Source organism: Tachypleus tridentatus, chromosome 12 (genome assembly GCF_004210375.1).
Source record: "Tachypleus tridentatus isolate NWPU-2018 chromosome 12, ASM421037v1, whole genome shotgun sequence".
Classification (NCBI taxonomy): Eukaryota; Metazoa; Arthropoda; class Merostomata; order Xiphosura; family Limulidae; genus Tachypleus; species Tachypleus tridentatus.
Window position 1 is genome coordinate 59513913 of NC_134836.1, and position 26623 is coordinate 59540535.

The 26623-nt window shown below is 32.9% G+C and overlaps 1 protein-coding gene across 1 annotated transcript in view; it reads left to right on the forward strand.

Annotated features, from left to right (window-relative positions):
• The first annotated feature begins 6880 nt into the window (after nucleotides 1–6880).
• The window catches only part of LOC143235154 (uncharacterized), a 29257-nt gene continuing 9514 nt past the window's right edge, over nucleotides 6881–26623 (forward strand). The window contains exons 1-4 of the mRNA XM_076473029.1: nucleotides 6881–7012; nucleotides 16225–16432; nucleotides 24744–24871; nucleotides 25461–25692. Coding sequence (XP_076329144.1) covers nucleotides 6899–7012; nucleotides 16225–16432; nucleotides 24744–24871; nucleotides 25461–25692 — 682 coding nt within the window. The 5' untranslated portion in view covers nucleotides 6881–6898. The remainder of the gene's footprint in view (nucleotides 7013–16224; nucleotides 16433–24743; nucleotides 24872–25460; nucleotides 25693–26623) is intronic.

Genomic DNA, 26623 nt, shown 5'->3' on the forward strand with positions numbered 1-26623 from the left:
TATAAAAGGATATTTGATTGGATATTTCATTACTATGGATGTGAACCACGCTTATGAAAACTGCGGCTAAGACAGAGAGAGAATGATTTGTAGTCTAAATGTGGCTTGAAGTATCATTCAAAACATAAATGCTAAGTTTTAGAAGTTGTTTCTAAGTATTAGTATCTGTTTCCACAACTTATAGACTCCAGTCGTGTTTGACTTCCAAGATGTAATATTTCAAGTTAGTTCATATAATGACCACACTGTCTTTGATTTAACGAGCAGGTTAAGTTCCTTCGGAACGTTCTAGTGTCTTACACTTTTATCTAAAGGCTCTAGTTTAGATGTAATCGATACAATCTTTCCATATAAAGTGGCACTCTTAAATCCTTTCCGGATCAAGAGAGGATAGTGACATCCATTGATTTTTCTTTCTCATAGTAGAAATAGTTAACCAAATTGCGTTAAACGTAGAACAAATTACTAATTACTATACAGTTTCAGCTTATAAAAATCGCACAACATGACTTACTTTTTCTGTAATTTCTTAGGTCGTAAATTTCCTTCCCTTTTTTTTTGAATGTTTTAGAAAGTTAAAATACATCTTTTCGTCTAATAACTGGCTCGTTTGTTTGCCTTCCCCTCCCTAAGTGGCACAGCGGCATGTCTGAAGACTTAAAACGTAAAAAACAGAGTTTCGATACCCGTGTTGGGCAGAGCACAGATAACCTCTTGTGTAACTTTCAAACAATTTTTGTTTATTGATTAGAAGCTCATTTTATATATTCGGTATGTAGCAGTTTTATTGATTTCCATTAACATGGACATCAACCTTAAAGTCATTTATATCTGACTTAAGACTTTAACTTTCAAAATGACTTCAGATTTCTTGGTCGAATTCAATTCATGACTAATAAATATAAATGCTTAATAGATTATAAGTTGTTTTTTTTAATTAAATGCGCTACATGAATTCAATAAACTTTATAATAATATCAGAAAATAAGAGTACCCCACTGGTACAGCGGTAAGTTTACGGATTTGTAAGGCTAAAAGTAGGGGGGTTCGATTCCCCTCTTTGCTATAAGAAAATACAAACAAGAATGTGAGTCACGCATTACTTTCCCTTCTTTAAATCTTATAATAATTATAAGATATGTATTTAGGGAAGTAAAATATCAAACCTTTCAAATCAATATGATAATTTGAAATATATAAATAATGACAAAATATCCATTCTTAAATACTTCTGAGTGTAAAATATTGAAAATAAATTAGAATTTGCATTTTATCTTAAGTCTTTAAATAGGATATGCAGATGTCCACTCTTCTACTGAAAGGTGTTCAGTTATCCATGAAGGAATCAATGATGAGTCCCTTATGATAATGATTGTTTTGATCATAAATTGAACACTAAACCTATCTATTCGTTTATGAAAAATTGTAAAAGGTAAAGTTATATCGTATTTATAATATACGTACGTATGATCATCGGATTGGTGATACACTATGAAGGTGAAGAATGATAAAGGACTCAATAAATACGGCGTACTGCTACTCAAGTGGAATATCTTCATTCAATTATTCAAAGGTATGGGACGATATCGTGACATTTTATTGAAGACGATATCATGACATTTTACTGGTAATTGAACATTAACATGATGTTGATAGTAATATTAAAGTTTAACTTTATGAGATAGTTGCGTTTGGTGTTCCGTAGAGTTTTAAAGGATCTCCAATATCAGAGGATGGGAAATCTGCTTGCGTCAATGTTTCCTGATCTTTTTATGTCTCTCAACAACACTCAAGCTTTGAACCGGTGGTGTACCCTTGACGTATACAGGTTGTTAAAAAACAACAACGACTTATGAGTATGTTATATCAGTAAATAGATTGGTCAAAGAAATAAGTCCAATATGAGTGAAGAGTACTAGCGCCTTAAGAGCTACCGAAGTATTTTGATATTGTCCAGTACTTTAGTACTGTCGTCTAGTTTTGAAGTGTGGTGTTCATTTTATTTTTTAATATTTTTATAGGTGTGTGTGTGTGTGTTTCAGCAAAGCCACATCGATCTATCTGCTGAGACTGAAGGGAATCGAACCCCTGATTTTAGCGTTGTAAATCCGTAGACTTACCGATCTACTAGCGGGGGACATTTTTTTAAAGATTTCCAAATACTATCAGGAAAGTTTTCTTACACCCCCAATAAAACACTGTTACTCCTATCTTTAAATAAATTGATAACTTCTGATAGAAGTTAAAGACAAGATAGTCTTAGTTCTTTATTTATGTAAAATATGATAAAAGATGATTTACAAAATGTTTTGGTAAAATATGATAAATAATAGCCAAGATTGAGTCACTAAAATCTTCTCTCCTTGCTAATCTGTTATAACGTTTCCAGAACGCTTCTTGTTATCCAAAAGACAATGAAATATTGTGGATTTTGCATACTAATGTTTGTAAAGAGTTTTGTTAAAGTACCATACAAAACATAAGTTAAGACCTGGGTTAAAAAAACTGGTTAATTAGACACAGGAGTGGTTATTAAGGTGGAGTATCTCATAGGGTCAGGACTTGTTCTTTTATATTAATGATAATGATGGGAGGATAATTAATAGGGTTAGCTAACTCTTGGGTTCTTCTATCTGTATTGAAGACGTTGACATATTACGAAATGACCTGAATAGATTGGTAAGTTTAACAAACGACTTATGATTGTATTAAAAGAAAGATAGTGTATATAGGTTATCATAATTTGGACCACAGGTTTAATATAAATGTGAACTTGCTCTTTACCGTGATTGAAGAAACGAATATTGAAACAGTGGTGGATAAATCACTCGAGTCATCAAAAACCAGTGCTGTATTATTAGAAGTAAAGCCAGTACAATTTCAATGTGTATTTATGAACATGGTTATCACAAGTCAAAAAAGGTAACTATCCACTATACAAGTCGTTGTATTTATCAGCTAGAATACTGTAACAGTTCTGGTCCCCTTTCTTAAGAAAGAACATTGGCTTCTTAGGAAACAGTTCTGAGGACTGATAAGGTGTTTCTTAGGGTAATTAACAGTGTAAAGGTCTATTTAGCTTCTTAGGAAACAGTTCTGAGGACTGATAAGGTGGTTCTTAGGGCAACTAACAGTGTAAAGGTCTATTTGGCTTCTTAGGAAACAGTTCTGAGGACTGATAAGGTGGTTCTTAGGGTAACTAACAGTGTAAAGGTCTATTTGGCTTCTTAAGAAACAGTTCAGAGGACTGATAATGTGTTTCTTAGGGCAACTAACAGTGTAAAGGTCTATTTGGCTTCTTAAGAAACAGTTCAGAGGACTGATAAGGTGGTTCTTAGGGCAACTAACTGTGTAAAGGTCTATTTGGCTTCTTAAGAAACAGTTCAGAGGACTGATAAGGTGTTTCTTAGGGTAACTAACAGTGTAAAGGTCTATTTGGCTTCTTAGGAAACAGTTCAGAGGACTGATAAGGTGGTTCTTAGGGTAACTAACAGTGTAAAGGTCTATTTGGCTTCTTAGGAAACAGTTCAGAGGACTGATAAGGTGGTTCTTAGGGTAACTAACAGTGTGAAGGTCTATTTGATTTATTAAGTAGAACATAGAACGAGAAGACACATATTAAAGTTTGTTTTTTTTCTAATATGGTGGTTGAATTATGGAATGAATTAGAAAAAAATTAAATAAGACAATAAAACATTTCCTGTAAAGTAATGGTTGGTCCTACAGTCTTACTTTTTCACAGGTATGTGTGTGTAATGTTGAAGGACCAGATTTTCCATTGCTGTCTGTAGGCTATTCTATGGTTGGTCCTGCAGTTTACTTTTTCACAGGTATGTGTGTGTAATGTTGAAGGACCAGATTTTCCTTTCCTGTCTATAGGCTATTCTATGGTTGGTCCTGCAGTCTTACTTTTTCACAGGTATGTGTGTGTAATGTTGAAGGACCAGATTTTCCCTTCCTGTCTATAGGCTATTCTATGGTTGGTCCTGCAGTCTTACTTTTTCACAGGTATGTGTGTGTAATGTTGAAGGACCAGATTTTCCTTTGCTGTCTGTAGGCTATTCTATGGTTGGTCCTGCAGTTTACTTTTTCACAGGTATGTGTGTGTAATGTTGAAGGACCAGATTTTCCTTTGCTGTCTATAGGCTATTCTATGGTTGGTCCTTCAGTCTACTTTTTCACAGGTATGTGTGTGTAATGTTGAAGGACCAGATTTTCCTTTGCTGTCTATAGGCTATTCTATATGGAGTCGAGAGCGGTCCAATGATTGGTGTAATCGATTGTTGATCCAAAGTTCCATGACTCGTGTTCCTTTACCACCTAAAGAAAAAAAACTTGCTTTTCGCACTTTTGAGCCGTGGTTGCGTTATAGGAGTAACGGTCAAATCTCATCATTTCATTAGAATAGCCACATCTTAGCGGTAAATTATGTTAACTAACTACCCAACCTCTACTTTATCACTTCAATTTTACAAACGGCGAGCGCAGAAAGTCACCTAGTAGCGCCACCTAAGTTCAACATACAATAACAGTCCTTTCCCATCTATAACAGTACGTGTGTGTAGGTGTATCAGTTCATAAAATGAAAGTTCGAACCCTGGTATTGATAAAACTCTGTATTAACATTAAAGGATTTAAGCTGGCTTTTCATTTTACATTCAGATCGTAAAATATGTTATTGAATTTCGCGAAACTCCATCAAGAAATTAATTTAATATAATAAGACGAAATTCACCCTCGTTCAGGACGTACGCTAAGCTATAAAAGTGGAGAACACGGTCCATTTCACCATGCTGTTGTGTTGAGCGTATCTGTTGTGTTCATTGCTGGCGACATAAACATGCATTACTTGTTTTAACAAAGTGCGAAGACAACTTGAAAAAACTGAAACTACGAAAACTGTGTTCAAAGATTTTAAATTCGTAAAGAAAGATAAATTACAAGTATATGGAGAAATCTTCGTGGAACCGACAGTTCTTTTATATAAAATAGTAACTTGAATAATTTGTTTCTCTCTCAGTAAATTATGTTCGAACTTGCTTCACGATAGTCACGTTATAGCGTATTTTTAGAAAATATTACATCTTCTCGGTGTTTAACTTTATCTGTAAAATATGCAAAACCCCTAACAACGATTCGTCTAAGTTATCTGTATATCAGAAATGATTATTTAAACATCTAAACGATATGTAAAAGAAGTGAATTGTAGTTGTATAAGCCAATTAACATAACACAATGTACGATGTTTATTAAATTAATACGGATTCACTAATGACTTTTCTAAGAACTCATTTGAAAATCACCTATCAACGACTAACAAAAGCCAATTATTTAAAATAAATGTGTAATACAGTTCAAAACTGTTAAAGTATTCATTTTCTAAATAGTATACTGTTGCTATCCTACGTACCCTGAAACCTTAATTTTGACTAACCCTTGGTTTTCCTGTTCGTTTCACTTGGAGATATTGGGAAGAAATGTTATGTTCATAGATTTTATTCTTGTAACCTTAACTTACTACCTAGCAATATATGTTGTCCCATCAAACATTTCTAAAGATCCAATCGTAAAGATATGACTGACCAGTTTCTTTGTACTAAATAACTGTTCATACCCTGCCATACATCCAATTGTGTCTTGCTTGTTTTGGTCAGGTTAGAGGAACAGACTTTACTGTATTTTTTACATATTTAATTAAACTGTAACATCTGGTACATCTCTTTGCTGGGTTAAAAAATAAGTCTATTAAATCCAAAACATGAACAAACCTCTTCAAAACAGGTTGGGATTCGTAAAGCTCATTGAAATTCGTTTCTACTCTTTTATATTAACGTGTATGGGCTTCTGACAGCAAACATTTGGTTTAAGTTAAACCAAAGTTATCGTTACATAACATGGTTACCTTTAAAGTAGCTATTTTGTATTACAACCAAGTATAATGAATCACTTGTTAATACACAGATCTGTTACACAAGATCAGCATATACTTTTTTAAAATAAATGTTACTTCAGTCAATAATAGCTGAAAAGTCGTCTCAAGACACCCAGTGACAACACCACTACTATGACTGGTGCTTCCTATTTCAGTTGTAATATTTGACTATAAGTTAACTTTATATGATAACAATTGGTGTTAATTTAACTTTATGCTCTTAACGTTATTAATAAAATTTAAAAGAAAAGTAACACAAACTTTGTAAAATAAACATATCAAACTTTGGTTAAAAGACTTGAATAACAAAATAATGTAAGGTTTGAACTCCTGCTCACGAAATGTTGTGGTAATAACCAGTTCAGTTGTATTAGTATTATTTTAGAATTTAATAATAATTACGTTCCCTTGAACTCGAGATTAAGTGATATATCTAAGATGTGTTTCTAGAAGACACATTGTTGGTACCCTACTTAAGTCAACAAATGACGTATGAAGAGAGTAAAACCTCTTTGAATTAAACTCTTGCGTGATTATTGGACAATAATTATATGACGTAAAAATCGAGAAATTCTACAATTCGCTATAACTCTTCCTACCAAGAAACTTTATCAACTTACAATGATCTAATCTGCTTAAAATTATTTTACTATTTATGTGACGATAAAATGGAATATTCTTAAAATAAACAATTGTGTTTAATTCAGTATTAACGTTTACTACTAACTTACGACTGTAATGATTACTAAGTCTCTAAGTAAACATTATTGAGTGAAACGTCCATATTCATTCTCTGAGCCTTATGAAACACAAAATGTACTCAATTTGTTAATATCATATTTTATGTGTTGTATATCTGCATGTTTTAATTTTCTCTGATCACTGATGAATGTTTAAAAAGACATTTTAAAACTACGTGGACTTGCTGTGTTTTTTTTTATAGTGTTACCCGACAAAAATCCAGTAATGAAAGGAATAATCCATGATGGTTACGGTCCGGGAGATCTAGTTGATGTTACGTGCACCGCAGCGCCCTCTAAACCGCCCGCTCTACTCAAATGGTTCATCGATGATAAAGAGGTAGTTAGTTATTTAGTTCATTTTAATCTACTATGTTCTACTAGGATCAGTGAGGTTCCAATATTGACGTGTTTTAAGTAAAAGAAACTATCTGTTTTTATCATTAAGACATTTTCAATAATAAGACTTCAGCCCTTTAACTTATGTGGGTTAGTACATATTTTGCTGCGAAACAGATGTTTAGACTCAGAGTGACATAAATTCAGAAAGGAAACCAAAGGCACGTGGAGTGTCTTGCTTAATTGCAAATAAATCTTCAAAGAACCACATTTGTCACGTGATTCACAATTTTTACCCAAGGGTGAAAATGGGAAATGTAATAATCAAATTCACCATGATATTGTAAAGGAGACAAAAGTCACTTTCACGAGATATTGGTGATTTGTTACGATCTTGAAAGAATCTTTCATGGTGATGGTGGAAATGAGACACTGGGAGAAGACTATGACAGTCAAAATTGTCCAGGTACACAGAGAATATTACCTACCCATCTAAATGAACCAAATGAATGAAACTATTTTCACACCATTGTACCAGCTCTTATATTTTGTCTGACAAAACAAATGCAAGATTAGGAACCTCATATGAACATCCTATTGTCTATACTTTTGAACCAATACCCTTAAAAAATGGGTAACTCGTAGAATAGTATCAATAATTCATTGATTCATTGTCTAGAGTTCGAGCTCTAAGTCCTAACTTATTGTGCAATCAAAATAGCTAAATTTTCATCACTGTTAAAGAAATCGGTCCACTTGGTAAAAGATCTGACGTCTGCCACCGTTTACAAACACTTCTTCCGTAATTTGTTTCTTGGTTACTAACCACATTTAAATATTAATAATTTTAATTAAGACTATTCTCTTAAGAGAATATACTTTCAGAGTATTTGGAACAGCCTGCCATGAAAAAATGTATTTTGACAGTTTTGGTCGTGATGTACATAAAACTACTAGGCTCCAAACTCTTTGTTATTATCCCCCCCCCGCAGATGAATCATAGTATGAATTAAGATCCACAATTGTTAGAACTCTGTGATGACCTGATGCATCACATGAGTACGCCATTTTGGATATACAAATACATTTATCAGTCATTGTATTTATGTCTGTATGTCCGTTCTTTCTAAGAACACTTTACTTCCTGTAACACTGATTTGTTCCTTGTAAATTCATTATGGTAAAACATTTTTTTTAATTAATGTTTTATTTCATATCTAATGTTTCACAACAATCGTAATATTACTTTATGTTGATAAAATCATAAGAACAGATCAAATATTCGATTTCAGCTCATATTTTTAATTTCGCGCAATGCTAAATAGGGGCTCTTTGTGCCTGCCATCCAAAATTTAACAGTGTTAAGACTAGAGAAAAAGTGCCTGATTACCACTTGGGCTACTCTTTTAGGAACTAATAGTGGGATTGACCGTCACATTACGCCCTCATGGCTGAAAGGGCTAGCATGTTTTGTGTGACATAGTTTCAAACCTGCAATCCTCAGATTGTTAGTAGAGCGCCTTAACCAACTGGTCATACTGATCCCTCGTAAAAGTACACGATCATTCCATTCATAAGTTTGGCGCAAATAAATCAGGGTGTCTACTAACCTAATTTCGCTAGGAATACAAATATACCACCATTGTAAAAAAACATCACTCAAAATTAGTTAGTATGTTTGACTTACACGTTTTGTTTGGTATAAACAATTGTTGTTTTATTTTATTAAATAGACTTAAATATAAAAAAAACACATTTAAATTTCTTAGGAACTTTCAAATATAGTGGACTTAAAATATAAATTCGTCTTTAAATACATAAATATATTTCACCGCAAATCTGCAATGGTTTTATTGTCTTAAAATTTGTAAATGTTCTACAGTAAATTCTGTACACTTAATCCGAGAATGATATCCACTTTTTCCATCACGTATAGATTTTTCGCAAAATGTCATATGTAATTTTACATCAAAATCTTTTTACGTGTTGTTATGCTATAATTTGTTGACAACCACTAGTTATAGATTTCTATAGACCAATCAAAACGTAAGTCATATGATTCGTTCTAGAACCCAAACATGACAAACATGAGTTTAAAAAAAATGTTAATTTGTGAAAAACTAAAAAAATTATTTATGAAAAGACCTTACTTGGTAGGAAATACTAAAATTATTTTCGAAATTTGCGAAACTGAATTATGGAAAATCCGTTGTTAAAAGCAGACCGATGTTCTCAATCATATACAATGATCGTCAGTTTCATAACGTGCTTACTTTAACGTATATTTCGAAATGTTTTTGCACAATGTTGGGTATTAAATGTACCCTAGGTTTTGGAGGTGACTGTGGAAGTAGGACCCGCTTGCGATGGGGATACATTGTTTATCAGTCTTAACCTACATTCGTCAGTCTCAGATAAGAAATAAAGGAGTAGAAATAGATGTAGAAATAGAAATTAAGAGAGCGAAATGTGGGTGTTCAAGCTCACAGCATCCCACATCTATATCACCCTTCACTGTCTACAGACAGTTGTGTGAAGGTGACTGCTCTCCCAAATACTACCATTTGGGGGTAAGGAAATTAAAACTTACCTATTGAAGTCAGCATTCCAGCCCCCATTATAGTAGAAAGGCATTAACTGGTAGCCCACTAAACGAATGTGTGTTTTTTTGTGTGTTATAGTAAGGCCTCATGGAGCTATATACTGAGTCCATCGAGGGGAATCGAACCCCTGATGTTAACGTTGTAAGTCCGTAGACTTACCGCTGTAACAGCGGGGGCCCCAGTAAACGAATTATACTGATATGAAGGGTCCCAGCCAGTTATAGTTTACTTAACTTTATCAGTATTAATTTTCTCTAATATATACACGAGTTTGCTTACACAATATATAATTTACATTTGATCGTCACAAACACACATTGTTTCATAAAAAACTTATAAATGTATTTCGATAACATCTATATATGTTAGTAAATTAATGAAACCGGAGACCGCCCAACGAAAATATCATAACATAATCATTTCTCTTTTCAAGTGTATTTTTCCACGTCTGCGTCTAACATGTGTTTTAATATTTTTCTACTTGCGATACGTTTCGTACAATTGTTTGCGTGCTCTGGTTGTATAAGGGTAATATTAAATCTTCTTCAAATGTTGTATAAGGGTAATATTAAACCTTCCTCAAATATTGTTGCACTGTAAGACGTATTGATTTGAGAAGTAAACGACTAAACAACATTAAATTTGAATCCAATGGTATTTCATTTCCAGAGTTAATAACTATTGTTTTTCCCGAGAACACAATACAATACGATACAATATAATTTCACGTTTCATGTAATACAGCATCAAACAAATACACACAGACATGACCTCTCTTCGTATCAGAATCTTAGCTTTTATTAGTAGATGCAATTTGTAGAACTTGTATAAATATAACTCTTTGCTCTTTACTCGTCATAAATGTCCTAAAAATTGCCTTTTGCAATAGATGCTTTTGTCAAACTCACCAAAAATAGTTTGTTAGTTAATAAAATCATCATTCTGTAAACAAAAATAAAAACTTGCCACCTACCGTTTCAATGCAACAATGTAATATCGTACGTTAAGCTAAGGTAGTCAAAATTTTCTTTTTTATTATTTATGTAAATAATGAAATTTTGTTTTTGTTGTGTTTTTTATTTACGTAAAGCTACACGAGGGCTATCTGCGCTGGCCGTCCCTAATTTAGCAATGTAAAGCAAGAGGGCCAACTCTTGGGCTATTCTTTTACCACATAATAGTGGGATTGATCGTCACATTATAACACCCCACAGCTAAAAGGGGCGAGCATGTTTGATGTGATGGGGATTCGAACCCACGACCATCGGATTAAAGTTATAAAAGACATTATTGAAGTTAAAAACGATTACGTTGTGGACACAAGATGGTTCATTAGCCCTAACAAGTGTGATGAAAATCACAACAGCCCAAAGATGCATTTGTTGTTGTTACTTTAACTCAGTTTCTAGAGTTTCAAGATGTGTACACATTTAGGTTTCATATCTAGTGTATTTTGTGCTAGTACGATTCAATGACCAGGAGGAGTTTTGCTGAAGACTTATTCAAGTATGATTTTAGACGTAGCAGAAACGTAAGTAGGTTTCAAATAATCCAACTTGTCAAGAAATAGTATGTTATTAAATACCTCACACATTTTTATACAGTCAGAAGCTATAAATAAACCTGCTTCACATAAAAACGTAAGAGTGTTTTCTTTCAGTTGTGCAGATAAAAGAAACGATTTTTTTATGAACCAAAAACAATAAGTTCATGCAAAGAGACAGTATTAAAAGAGCTTAGCTTCTTTAAAGGAGAAAACAGAAGTGAAACTGACCACCCTCACGTAAACGCCTATCACTTCCTCTCACTGTAATTAGAAACATGATATTGGTTTCTCACATTGTATCATTAGAGATACTATTATTCTGAAACAGATCATCAGATTCTCAAGTTGCAAAGTAGCGTAACAACTCGGTATGTGTTTTCTTATAGCAAAGCTACATAGGGCTGTCTGCTGAGTCCACAGAGAGGGAAATGAACCCAGAATTAGGTAATAAAGCACGTCTAGTCCTATTAAACTAAACATCTTACTAACTCTATTTTATCCATATAGTCCATAATCCATAGAATAAAACTGGTTCAGTCCAAAATCCCGTGTAATTCTTTGATAAAAAGCAGCGAAATAAAATGTTTATTGTTGTTTCAAATTAAGCACAAAGATACACAATGTGTTATCTCTGCTCTGCCCACCACGGGAATCGAAACCCGGTTTTTAGCGTTGTAAGTCCGCAGACATACCGCTGAGCCACTAGGGGGCTAAAATGGTGCACTTTATAACTAACTTACAGCAACATCTTTGCTGTTTCTTCTCTCGAAATATTAGGTTTCGAAACCACATCCAATAAATGTTTCAGTGGTTTGATAATTTGACTTCAACAATACTGTGACTTTATAAATATATAAGCTTTAGCAAGGAGATATATTCTGATTTACTGTTTCTAAGTAATTATCCGATAATATCTCTTATTGTTGTATCACATAAAAATGTGTCACCTTATGTAGACTCAAAATGGATTAATTTCTTCCAAAATTTAATATGTGTAATCTTACATTACAGCTTTTACCGTGGGATCTTTTCAGTAAATGTAGCGTTCTTTGTTTAATTTGTTTTTGTTTTGGCTTGCTTTTGAGTTATAACAAACTAATATATATATATAAACTTTTATATTTTCCTTTTATATAAGAACTGACGTCGAGAACAGTTATTTCCTTATACTGTTTATCATTACTTTAAAAACATAAAATCATATCAGAACCATAAAGTTAACTTTATCTCAGTATAGTATAGGCCCTTATTTACATTTAAAAGTCTTTAATCTTACTTTGCAATAAACTCGTGTTGGCTTTATTAATTTATAATGTTTAATATCTAGTACTTTCTCGTTTTGTTGTCCAATTTTATCCTTATATGGAAATTTCCTAGTTCATTTCGAATTTTGAAATGTCTAACAGGATAGATTATAAGTTTGTGTCATATCCTACTTCGATATTATTAAATAAAGTTTGGATAAAGGAAAATATTACAATTTTTTTATGTGTATATATATATATATATTTAACATAATTTGTGATCTGTACACTTCTTAACATATGTAATCAATTTTGTTTAAGTAATCTTCTATAAATCTACAATTTCTGCTTTATGGTTTAGTTATACTTAAAATCAGAAACTGCAAAGCTCGACAATTCAGAATATATTCGTAACCACGTGCACGTAAAACACAATTACAATTAGTACGCGATATCTGAACATAGATAAGATCTTAACGTACTTCTAATGCTTATATGCTTCTGTATATAATGTTTAAAGTTAATTTCGTGTATGTTTTATATGTTTTTTTTAGAATTAAGCACAAAGCTACTCAATGGGCTATCTGTGCTCTGCCCACCACGGGTATCGAAACCCGGTTTTTAGTGTGTAAGTCCGCAGACATACCACTGTGCCACTGGGGGGCTAATTTCGTGTAAGGTAGAGTATTTCAAAAATGTTCCTGGTGGGGTTTTTTTCCAAGTTCAACTACTCTCGGTTCAGTTATTTATTTGATATATCCAGTGAAAAGGATGTTTAACAAAAGTTAATATTATGAGCCTATATCAACTCTATAAAACTATGAATTAAAATAAATTCGAAAGAATGTTGACATTTTCACACAAAGCTACATAAGAACTATCTTCATATAATGGTCAATAATGTTGAACTGATACACCTGGGGTAAGACAGTTATTCAACATCGCTGAAAAGAAGAATTTCGTGATCATTCGCGTTATATACTCAGAGCCCCGGAGCACGGAGCATGGGAAGCTAATCCTTAACCCTCAAATTCATATTCTGAGCAAGCTAGTCATTGGGGAATGCCTAGTCCAAAGGCTATGATAATCCACTGTTTTACGTTGTTGAACTGAAAATCACATACATTACGATTATTAAATAGCATGCTATGAAATTGAAAATAGATAAGCTGCAAGATTATGAGAGACTGGACGAACCTCGGGTTTTTGGCATACCAGTAAACTGTTCTGAATATCAAAAACCTGAGGTGTGATACGCTCTTGAACACGTTACATCCTTTCATCTGTGAGGATGTTATCTGGCAGGTGGCAGCACTGCCTATGTAGAGATGGCTCGGATTGTTCATTGAAATGGTATTTTAAATACCTCCTGGAAACATCATGAGAAATGTATAAGCCTATAGAGTGTTCCTTTTCACAACACTATCTAAGTGATGACTGAGTCATAAGTTCTGAGAGTGTCAACAAGTTTTAACTTTTTGTTCTGCTTCTTTGTTATTATATGATAACTCAAAAACTAAAACAATGCTGTCAACCATTACACTGAGATGACGTAGTTTCAAACAGAGTATCCACGTTTATAAGTACTATTGATAACTAATAATATTTTTAAGATATCATAATCCTAATGTAAACGATGTTATCGTTCCCCTTTATAGTTGGTTTTCTTACAGAAATTTAGTTTTCATTTTAAAGCTTAAATTCACGGTGAAACAAGAATCACAGCCAAAAACAGAAGGTATTAAACATTACATTTGGAATATGTATACAAAAATAATCCTGCTACGTCTATCGAAACATTGCCTTAAAAATACAAGCAAACGAGTAAAGGTTTTCAAAAAAGGGAGTAAACGTAGAGGTGGCGAATATCAATCCATCAAAAACAAAAGGAAGTAAACGTAGGGGTAGCGAATATCAATACATCAAAAACAAAAGGGAGTAAACGTAGGGTAAACGAATATAAGACCATCAAAAATAAAAGGAAGTAAAAGTAGGGTTAGCGAATATCAATACATCAAAAACAAAAGGGAGTAAACGTAGGGTAAGCGAATATAAAACCATCAAAAATAAAAGGAAGTAAAAGTAGGGTTAGCGAATATCAAATCATCAAAAATAAAAGGAATTAAACGTATGGGTGGCGAATATCAATCCGTCAAAAACAAAAGGGAGTAAACGTAGGAGTAGCGAATATCAATCTATCAAAAACAATACAAACAAAAGAGGGGGTATGGCATTTGTATCATCCTTACATAATAGTACATAATAGCACAAGCAAGAATCAACTTGTAATAATATATATAACTATTCAATCACAACTAACTTTATCCTGTTTTTGTTTATTAATATTATTTTGCTTCGCTGTGTGTCTCTGCTGTTACCTAGGGATGGTCAACTGACATCCACATTGTCTTGTTTTCTTTATCCTGTTTTTGTTTATTAATATTATTTTGCTTCGCTGTGTGTCTCTGCTGTTACCTAGTGATGGTCAACTGACATCCACACTGTCTTGTTTTCTTTATCCTGTTTTTGTTTATTAATATTATTTTGCTTCGCTGTGTGTCTCTGCTGTTACCTAGAGATGGTCAACTGACATCCACACTGTCTTGTTTTCTTTGTTTTGGAAGCACTGATGTTAGCCATCCTGCATCTACTTCGTTTTGAAAATTTTCTTTACTTTTAATATACAATATCATTAAGAGTAACCTCGAATACCACTGACTTTTACCATCTATCTTACAGAGCTGGGAATAGTTGCTAGCTATCTGATAAAAGATGGGTATATTTACCATTTATCTGATAAGAGGTGGAATTCTTTTAATCCATGTTCCAAATAAACTGTGTTTCACGTTGGAAATGTCAATAAAAGTACAGACTTGTTAAGTGATGTTTGAAGATCAGCAAAGAACATAAAATAATTCATTATTTGTAATTCCTTTGTCTTATGTTACAGGTTTAAATTACTGAATTCTATTTACGTATTCTATTATTTAATAGCATCAAACACTTTAAATGTGTTTTCAAGTAATCTTTAAAAGGAAAACGTTTCAAAACTCAGAGCTTGTTCACTGAAAGTATTACAATATGTATGATAATTCTTATTAGTTAAGTGATCAGATTTCCATCGTAAAATGACCAACTGATACTTCGACTTCCTTTTTTCTAATATTGACTAAAGTATTGTAAGAAGGGCCGAAAGTTCGTGTTTGTTTACAAAATACTTGGAAATTTTAGCTTTCTTTTATTGAGATTAAACGAATCCAGTTTCTCATCCCAAAATAAACCAATACAAAGGAACACCTTTATACCTACATTAAAAATAATATAATAAATTATAATAATAAAATAAATAATATAAAATTATATATTCAAACATCTAATCACGCCCTCTACATTCCGACACTCGGTTACACAACCCCTTTCAAACATGTGGTCAGCTTCCGGTCAGTTACCTCTTCCTTTCTTTGTGAACCTGACGATGACCGAAGAAGGTCGAAACGTTGTTCGCTGCTCTACGTAAATTTTTTTCTCAACCCAAACGAGCCGTTTTTACATATATATTTCTCTACAAGTGGGTTTTCTCGACATCACTGAATCCAGTTTTTATATAACTGAAATCAGAGCCATTTTGGTGGCTCACTTCAGACTTAAGTATTCATTTATTTACTCATAAACATGATGATTTTTTATTTTCAAGTCTTTATTATTAGAGTTTTGAGAAGTTTTGTCAAGAGCAAATCTATAATTGTTGTATAGTAAAATTATAATAGGGTAAGAATATACTTGAATTCAGTACATTATCTAAATTTTCTAATTATTCTAGGTACAAACGTCTCATCAAAAGATTATCCCTCCTTTGAAAAAAGGAAGACTGTTTTTGTCCAGGCTAGTCCTTAACTTCGTTGTTAAACCAACTCTGGGATGGCACAGCCCTACCCGTCTACGTTGTACTTCAATGATTATCCAGGAGTATTCAAGGAGTGTGGAGAAAGTTTTCCTTAAGGGAGTGAAGTTAATTAATCTCTATCCAGGTGATTCATTTAAGCAACAATAATAAGCTAACGAGAAGACAGGAAATTATTAAAAAATAACTATATACCTTTCATTAATACTAGTGGATTATGTTAACTATTTGATTAATACTGGTGGATTATCTTAACTATTTGATTAATACTAGTGGATTATCTTAACTATTTGATTAATACCGGTGGATTCTGTTAACTATTTGATTAATACTGATGGATTCTGTTAACTATTTGATTAGTACTGGTGGATTCTGTTAACTATTTGATTAATACTGGTGGATTCTGTTAACTATTTGATTAGTACTGGTGGATTCTGTTAACTATTTGATTAATACTGGTTGATTATGTTAACTATTTGATTAGTACTGGTGGATTCTGTTAACTATTTGATTAGTACTGGTGGATTCTGTTAACTATTTGATTAATACTGGTGGATTCTGTTAACTATTTGATTAGTACTGGTGGATTCTGTTAACTATTTGATTAATACTGGTTGATTATGTTAACTATTTGATTAGTACTGGTGAATTCTGTTAACTATTTGATTAATACTGGTGGATTCTGTTAACTATTTGATTAGTACTGGTGGATTCTGTTAACTATTTGATTAATACTGGTGGATTCTGTTAACTATTTGATTAGTACTGGTGGATTCTGTTAACTATTTGATTAATACTGGTTGATTATGTTAACTATATTTTGTATTCGGAACTGATGAATCAAATACCGACATTTATACATTTAACAAACTATAAAGTTAAAGACTGTTTATTTGTTTTTGCATTTCGGGCAAAGCTAATCGAGGGCTATCTGCGCTAGCCGTCCCTAATTTAGCAGTGTAAGACTAGAGGAAATACAGCTAGTCATCACCACCCACCGCCAACTCTTGAGCTACTCTTTTACCAACGAATAGTGGGATTGGCCGTAACATTTTAATGTCCCCAATGGCTGAAAGGGCAAGCATGTTTGGTGTGACGGGGATTCAATAGCTCTCGAGTAGCTTTGCGCGAAATTCAAAAACAAACACCTAATGGCATAGAATTTTCCGTTCAGGAAATTTTTTTTTCAGTATTTCACAGCTAATATGAATATTGTAATCAACATTTCCTTTATACCTAGAAATGGAGAGTAATACTTCTTTATAATAATAAAATAATATATTTAATATCTTTCTTTCCTCTGGTGAATTTTTCCAGAGTTCATATTCTAGTAGAATGCAAGTACGATTAGATTATTAAACTTCGACAACTTAGTACAAACTTACTGAATAGCAGAAACTTTAAACATAAAAATTATATGTGCATTATATATACATAAAAATGTATATAGTTTGCTTTTTTCTCTTATTTATGCGTTAAGAGCTTTCCAAAATATTACTAAGGCGCACAACTCGTAATCTGATGGTCACAGGTTCGAATCCCCGTCACACCAAGCATACTCGCCATTTCTGCTGTGAGGACGTTTTAATGTGACGGTCAATCCCACTATTCGTTGGTAAAAGAGTAGCACAAGAGTTGGCGGTGGGTGGTGATAGCTTGCTGCTTTCCCTCTCATCTTAAAATGCTAAATTAGGGACGGTTAGTGTAGATAGGTCTCGTGTAGCTTTGCGCGAAATTCATGGGCAAACATGAAATAATGTTTCAAAACAATCTTCCTTTTGTCTTACTATTGGTTGTTACTTTTGTCTTGAAATTCTTACTATTGGTTGTTACTTTTGTCTTGAAATTCTTACTATTGGTTGTTACTTTTGTCTTGAAATTCTTACTATTGGTTGTTATTGTTGCCAGAAAGAATTATTTAATATATCTAATTAGTTTCAATTTTATTTTTATTTTAGCACGTTTATTTTACCTCATGAGAATATTTTGTCACATTCTATCATATTCATTAAATAAATACACAAATTTATGGTATATTTTCAAAGGATAAAGTCTGTTTAAACTTACAAAAAATATAATTTAACACAAAAATATTTTTAGGTACGAAAAGAAAGCTTAGAGACAGTAAAATTTTTCGTGGATCGTAGTTTTCACCTAAATTCTGCGGACTTCTCATTAGATTATTCAGTTCATTTCTGACCATACAGTCACATTCTCACGAAACCAAATGTTGTTATTCTCATAGTTTATTTACTCTAAATTGACACAAGCAGTTTATAATCGGATCTAACTAATGGCTTTTGAACTTCCCCTGGTGTGACTTCTGAGCCTGTGAAACTAATGGCTTTTAAACTTCCCCTGGAGCGACTTCTGAGCCTGTGAAACTAATGGCTTTTAAACTTCCCCTGGAGCGACTTCTGAGCCTGTGAAACTAATGGCTTTTAAACTTCCCCTGGAGCGACTTCTGAGCCTGTGAAACTAATGGCTTTTAAACTTCCCCTGGAGCGACTTCTGAGCCTGTGAAACTAATGGCTTTTAAACTTCCCCTGGAGCGACTTCTGAGCCTGTGATTGTTCAAGCCACATGCTGTGTGACATAAAAGGATTGGAAGTAGCTGCAACAGTAAAATCTAAGAGACTGAAACTCATAAGAAAAACAAGACAGGCTAATTATTTTCTTAACAGACAATGTTTTCTTAGCCAATACAATGTATCCTTTGGTAAAGAACTTGGACTTTTTAAAATTTGTTTTTGGGAAGTATACTAAGTTGTGTTGAAAATGACAACATTTTATATCTAGAATATGTAAAAAAATAATTGAAGAATTATTATTCTAATTTAAGTTTTGGAACTTGTTATGCAAATATACCCTTAACACTTACAAAGCACTCACTAGTTTTAACAGAAATAAATGAGTAATTTCAATAGCTTGACGTTTGTTATTCCATTTATTTAGTTAAAAAATTATTTAAATAGTGCCTAATAAACTTCCATGCTACACTTACGTCATCGTCTCTTCTTATTTTGATTGGATAATAGTGTATGATAAAACCGCCATGGTACACTTACGTCATTGTCTCTTCCTATTTTGATTAGATAATAGTGTGTAATAAAACCACCATGCTACACTTACGTCATTGTCTCTTCTTATTTTGATTGGGTAATGTTGGTGAACTGACTTACTATTATCCAGAAAGTCCTCGTAGTTACAAGTGGCACAAGAGAACCAGTAACTTTCATAAGTTATATAGGTTTTCCTATTCGATACTACATAGTTAACTGAGGTTTCCACTTAAATTCTTAAACATATTCAAAGATTTGGTTGTCTTCATCCTTGTATCTGCCAGTCTAGTTTCTGTGTGTTTTATACTGTAATTGACAACCCTTTAAATTTTCTATGACTACTTTGAAGTTGATGCTATAATCCTCTTTTACTTCAGGTACCATTTTCTACTTTCATTTTTACTTCATTAATATATTTTTTACACTTAATCTTTCTGTCATAATCCTTCTAAAATTTTCCTCCAGTTTCTTAATGTTGTCTTTGGTCAAATCGATTTTTATTTCTAATTAGTTTATTAATCTTGTTTCGTTCTTATGGTTCTGATCTTTCTTTTTCCCTGGTTTTCTTTTCACTTTCTCTCTTTCTTTCTTTTAAATTTTTTTTCCGGTCTTTTATTACTTCCATGAAATTTTCAATCTCTCTTCACGCACGTGCTATCAAAATGGTTCTTCTTCATTATCCTGTATTGCTTGCTGGATTTATAAAATTTCACAGTTAACAAAACGACGTTTACCAATAGGCGTAACTTCACAAATAAACTGTACCTAATGAAGTCCACTTAGATGCTCGTTTTGTATCTTTATTACAAATGGGTAATTAATTGCTCGTTAACGATCCGTAAGCCTCACTAAGACATTGTAGCATATCTCTTTTTATATATATACATCTGACATTTTCACAAAATTTGGACATTCTAATCATTTTAAGTTAAACACACTTAAAAATTGCATCAAGCATTGGAACGATTTCTCTTAAGGGAATTATTGAATATTTTCACTTAATATTCTCTTGAATATATATAATATAATTAAATGTAAATTAATGAACAAACAAAAATAAATCAATAAATTGCAGCCACAATAATAACACCCAACAGTGGAACATAAGTGGGTCATTATGTAATATTCCCAGGTTTAAGAGGTACTGGCAGAAGTTTGGGCAGATGTGGGTGGTCTAGCGTATCTTTACCGAAAATAATAATGATAGACATCAGCAAGAACAAAATAGAATAGAATACATCAAAGGAAAGACAACAAACCTGCCCCTGAAGTTAGCATTCCAGTACGACGTTTGGACATAAATGAAATCCCAGCACAGTCAGAGTTGTCCAGTTTTCCACACGTTGATTGCTTCACACACTCGCCGTTCCTTAGCTACTGACATAAAAGAAGGATTAGAGATAGAACTGAAACGTCGTTACACGATAGGGGAGATGGCTGAATGTTCATAAACACTTCAAGCAACAGCGTTTCTCTAAAGTAAATCCCTCAAATACGTTTTATTTATTTAAAATCCAGTGGATGAAACGCCTTAGAAACTTAGTTGTCGGGATAATTTGTCAAAGTAGGAACTTTCCGAATTTTTTTTCTAGCAACTGGACTAATGAGCTTCATGTTCTTTATTTAAAAAACTTAAAACCTGATTTTTAACGTTACAAGCAATCACAGGTACCGGTGAACCACGAGGGGTCATAAGTTTTCTATGCTATTACACTAACAGTTAGATTAAGTCCTTTAATAACGATTTGTTGGTTTGTTTTCAATTTCGCGCAAAGCTACACGAGGGCTATCTGCAGTGTGGATTAATAATGTTGCAAAATGCGGCCAATGACATTTCACGTAACTTGGCGGAACAAGCCATTCAACAGTAAACTTTCAGTCATGCTACAAAGTCATGCTACAAAGAATATTCGTAGTAATGTACAAAATACACATCAGAACATTATTTACACATAAATGTTTGATCTTTGAATCTTACTTATAATTTTTACTAATTCCAAAAGAAACTGCAGTCCACATTTCAAACTTTCATCTCTATGTTCGTACAGCGCTAGCCAGGCTGTTAATTGGTTTGTAAAATTTATTATAATTCAAAATAAAGTTATAAAGCAATACGTGAGAACTTCAATAGAATATAGTGATGACAACTAGCGTATTATTGTTTAACTTCAATAGAATATAGTGAAGACAACTAGCGTATTATTGTTTAACTTTAATACAATATAGTGAAGACAACTAGCGTATTATTGTTTAACTTCAATATAGTGAAGACAACTAGCGTATTATTGTTTAATTTAAATACAATATAGTGAAGACAATTAGTGTATTATTGTTTAATTTAAATACAATATAGTGAAGACAATTAGTGTATTATTGTTTAATTTCAATACTATACAGTGATGACAACTGCTATGTTATTGATTGTAAAAACACGCTGGATATTTTTGTAAATTGTTGTATACAATTTAAATAACTGTCCAATAAAATGGAACTAAGATTACACTATGTAACACAAATTTTGTTCCTGGATAGTGTGTGTTATTTTTTAATTGCTTATGTTGTAAAAGTACAGAAAATGGCTATTATCCCCTTCAAACGTTACTTTTGTGACCTGGATAATGAAATTTAGAAATTAACCTATTTTCTGTGTAAAAACGGGCAAATTTGCACATTTTCATTTACATAAGGTTTGAATAAAACAACATATGAATCAAGATTTACACGTATTTATACTAAAGTTATACAAAATGTTTAGAAGTGAGTAGTTTTTCAAGATTTGCGACTGTAATGTAAATCACTTTCACGTATCAGCCCCCAAATATAGTCTCTCATCATGTTTTTGTTATACACTCCCTGGTCACAAAAGCAAAGTTTGAAGAGAAAAATAGGTTTTTTTCCATTTACTTTAGGCATAAGCAATTGGGAAATAACACTTTCTGTCCAGGAACAAGAAAAAGTAAAAATTTTGTTACATAGTGTTATTTTGACGAGAAATACAGAGATTTCTTTTGTGCTTTAAAATGAAGACTTATAATTTTCATAATAATGTTTAGCCTTTATCTGTAGGAATAAATGACAATAACAGCAAAGTATAGATAGGAATACATCGATAAAAATTGCAGATAGAAACTGTTGGTCTGAAAGTTATGATCATTTTCCAATCCATGCTGTCTATTCAAGTGAAGATTCATGTAAAACCTGATAGTTGTCTAATAAGCAATAAAAAAGTTATTCAGGGTATTTATAATAATTTCACATAGTGTTAATATAAATATTCTATAGTTTTTAACTTATTTATGGTTCAAATCCTAACAAAGTGTTCATGGTAATGTCATGGTGTTTTTAAATACTTTGACCAGATGGTTCACAAACAAATATGTGTGTGCCTTTTCTCTTTATTTTGTTTTTGTAACGTTTTGTTATTCAGCACAAACCTACACAAAGGACTGTCTGTGCATTGCCCACCACGGGTCTCGAAACCCGGCTTTTAGCAGTACAAGTTCACAGACGTACAGCTGTATCACTGGGGTGACTATTACTAGTAATGTACCTGTAAACATTTTCTCACAGGTATATAATGATGTTGAATATATACGTTCCTTCATTACGTTATAATGTTACGGTTAATCCCACTATTCGTTGGTAAAAAAGTAGCTCAAGAATTAGCAGTGGGTGGTGATGACTAGCTGTCTTCCCTCTAGTCTTACACTGCTAAATTAGGGACGGCTAGCACAGATAGTCCTCGTGTAGCTTTGCGCGAAATTCAAACAAACCAATTATTTGATTTTGTTTTTAAATTTTTTTATTATTCACTTTACTTCTGTTTTAAGCTTATTTGCATTGGTTAAAGAACGTCCTTCAAAATTCACTTAGGCTAAATATCAATTGTTAAAATAGATAAAAGACGTTATTTTAAAGTTAAGTTGTTAATATATTTTTACACGTGTTGCTATTTTCTGTTACGTTAAGTAATATAAACCACTTCATTTTTCTTTATTCTCCATTGTAACCTTGATATATTTGAACATTAAAAACAAGGTTTTATATAAAACGTAACCGACATAGTACTTAGTGTCTAACCTTCCCTAACATGACATCGAAAGCGATCAATATTTTTACAATAATTCTGCGTTTTCAGTCTGTTGTTAATCAATGTCTACAATAAAGTTTTGTCTCAGTTTATGTTTTCAAAGGTTTATCAGGTAAATCTTCGACATCGAAAAACATGGATGTAATTCCTTCTAAGAAACGAATAAGAGATTCATTTGTGTATTCTTTGTTTGTGTTTGAATTTCGAGCAAAGCTACTCGAGGGCTATCTGCGCTAGCCGTCCCTAATTTAGCAGTGTAAGAAAAGAGGGAAGACAGCTAGTCATCACCACCCATCGCCAACGCTTGGGTTACTATTTTGTTGTTTTTGAATTTCGCGCAAAATTACTCGAGGGCTATCTGTGATAGCCGTCCCTAATTTAGCAGTGTAAGACTAGAGGGAAGGCAGCTAGTCATCACCACCCACCGCCAACTCTTGGGCTACACTTTTACCAACGAATAGTGGGATTGACTGTGACATTATAACGTCCCCACGGCTGGGAGGGCGAGCATGTTTGGTGCAACGAAGATTTGAACCCGCAACTCTCAGATTACGAGTCGAACGCCTTAACTCAGCTGGCCATGCTGGGCCTTCATATCTGTATATAAGCAATGTTGTGCTGGAAATAACTTTGTATTTGTATTTCGTAATTCACACACTAGATGTAGCTAATTTGTTTCACTCTCGTTTGAGAACGTTCACTCCGTATACGTAGATATATGATGCTAAAGTTGTGGTTTAACCCTTACTCTAATAAACTTAGAATTGTTAAAAATCTTTAGTCCTAAATTAAATGTTGAAAAAACATGAGATGATCCTAACAAAAGCAGTTAGTAAGAAAGAGAGCCTAGTATGCTTTTACTGATATATAAATATTTATGGTTGAGTATTTTATATTTTTTTTATAAACCAAAATTCAAACATTTATGGTTTGTTTTGTTATTTTCTTGTTATAACGTCACTTAACATGAATCAAAAATTTATGAAAGACTTTACTTCACTTGTACTTTCTGTCCAGAAAATATTTGCTGTCATCATGATAGAGCTGTCTTCTCTATTGCTTTTAGAATATTTGTTATTTTCAAACAAAGAAAACAATTCTTTACAATTAGATACAACCACTATAATAGCAAAGAATTCCCTTCTGCGTGTCTTTCAGGTTTAATTATTTTACAAAACAGTAATATACTGCATAAGGCAGGTGATGACATGGAATTATTAGTTGACTATAATTATCAGAAGTTAATTTTTTATCGCGATAATACCTTACATTCTTTCTTTTCGTAGCGAAAGGAGAGATACACATATCTGGCTTAAAGTCAAGTTACGAACTTGGTGAAAACGTTGACGTCAACTGTTCTTCTTCGACATTTACCAGTCCTCCTGTCCTCAGATGGTACCTAAACGGAGAGCAGGTTGGAGATATTATTTTGTACAACCTCTAGGTTTGAACGCAACATTTAAACAAAAAAGATTCTACTTTTGTTTAATTAAAACTGCATGTAGCTGATCGTTCATATAGTTTAATAGCTAAGAATACCTTTCACTTAAACGAACTAATGATTATAACATTTTAAAGTATTTGCCAACGATTGTTTTCCTTTTAACTTATGCATGTAACATAAGGACATAAGTTTCGTATTTAAAAGAGTTAAAGGATGAAACATAACCTTGTTCCCAAAACCGTAGACAAACCACTAGTGAACGAACACCTTAACTCTCAGCTGTTAACGCTGTGCCAATAAGGGTGTACAGTTTTGAACTTTAATATTCGCTACCTTATTTTTACGCTCACAAAGCGACATAAAATGTTGAGCTTTCAATAAATTAACGTTTCAGGGGAGACGAAAGTTATCGCCCGAAACGGCTAGACAATATAGCTTCACCCAGTAATCCATTTCTATCGATCTATAAAACTTACAAAAGTTGGGTGTGTGTTTTTCCGTTATTTTTATTGCTTTCAACAACCCTCATAAGAGTAATTTTCATGTTCCCTATTTCCAGGTCATGTCTAAACAGCTTCTCTTCTATCCAATCGCTGATTATAAGGACGGATATAAAACTGCTGTGTTAGGACTACGTTTCACAGTTCAGGAAAATCATTTTCGCAAAGAACAAATGCGAATAAATTGTACAGCTACGTTTTCTGTGATCATTGACAGAAGAGATGCGGAGACGTTAATAGGACTCGGCCAGCAATCTTCGGGACTACAATTATCAGAGAACAAAAAGAACGGTTAGAAATACCAGGATATTTTTAGACTATAAACTAGTACTTAATAAAAAAAAGAAAGATACTGCATAAGCACTTTATAGGAACACTTTAATTTGGAGATAAGAATAACGTTCAAGTATTTGACAGATACGCACCAAGATGTGAAAGAAATGAGTTAGAAATCAGAAGAAACACAATATTAATTAATCAGGAGTAGAGCCGTACGTATATACTATCTAGCGAAACCACAGCCAAGGGAACGGGCTTGGAGAAATCAAACAAAAACGTTAATAGCTGATCATTTGGTAGAGAAAACAAAGATAATTATGTTAATTAACTGAACAATAGATGAAAGAAATACAATTAGTTTTATATGAAAGCCACATTTGGCAATCTGTTGTGTCCGACGTGGAGGGTCGAACTCGAACCCTGGATTTTATAATTTTACGCTCATACACTTACCGTTGTTGTACCGAGAGACAATCAGTAGGAAACATAAAGAGACGCTAACTGACGTAGAAGAATGTTAAATAATTTCTATAGACGCTTTTGTAGATGTCAGGAAATTAATCATAAATTAAGAACGTAATAACATAAATGTATTGACAGCATACGTAAACAACATAGGAAAAGTATAACATTGTATTAGAGGAGAAATAGCTTGACAGCATACATAAACAGCTAAGGAAAAGTATAACATTGTTTTACAGGAAAGATAGCTTGACATAAACAGCTAAGGAAAAGTATAACATTGTATTACAGAAAAAGTAGCTTGACATAAACAGCTAAGGAAAAGTATAACATTGTATTAGAGGAAAAATAGCTTGACATAAACAGCTAAGGAAAAGTATAACATTGTATTACAGGAAAAATAGCTTGACAGCATACATAAACAGCATAGTAAAAGTATAACATTGTATTACAGGAGAAATAGCTTCACAGCATACTTAAA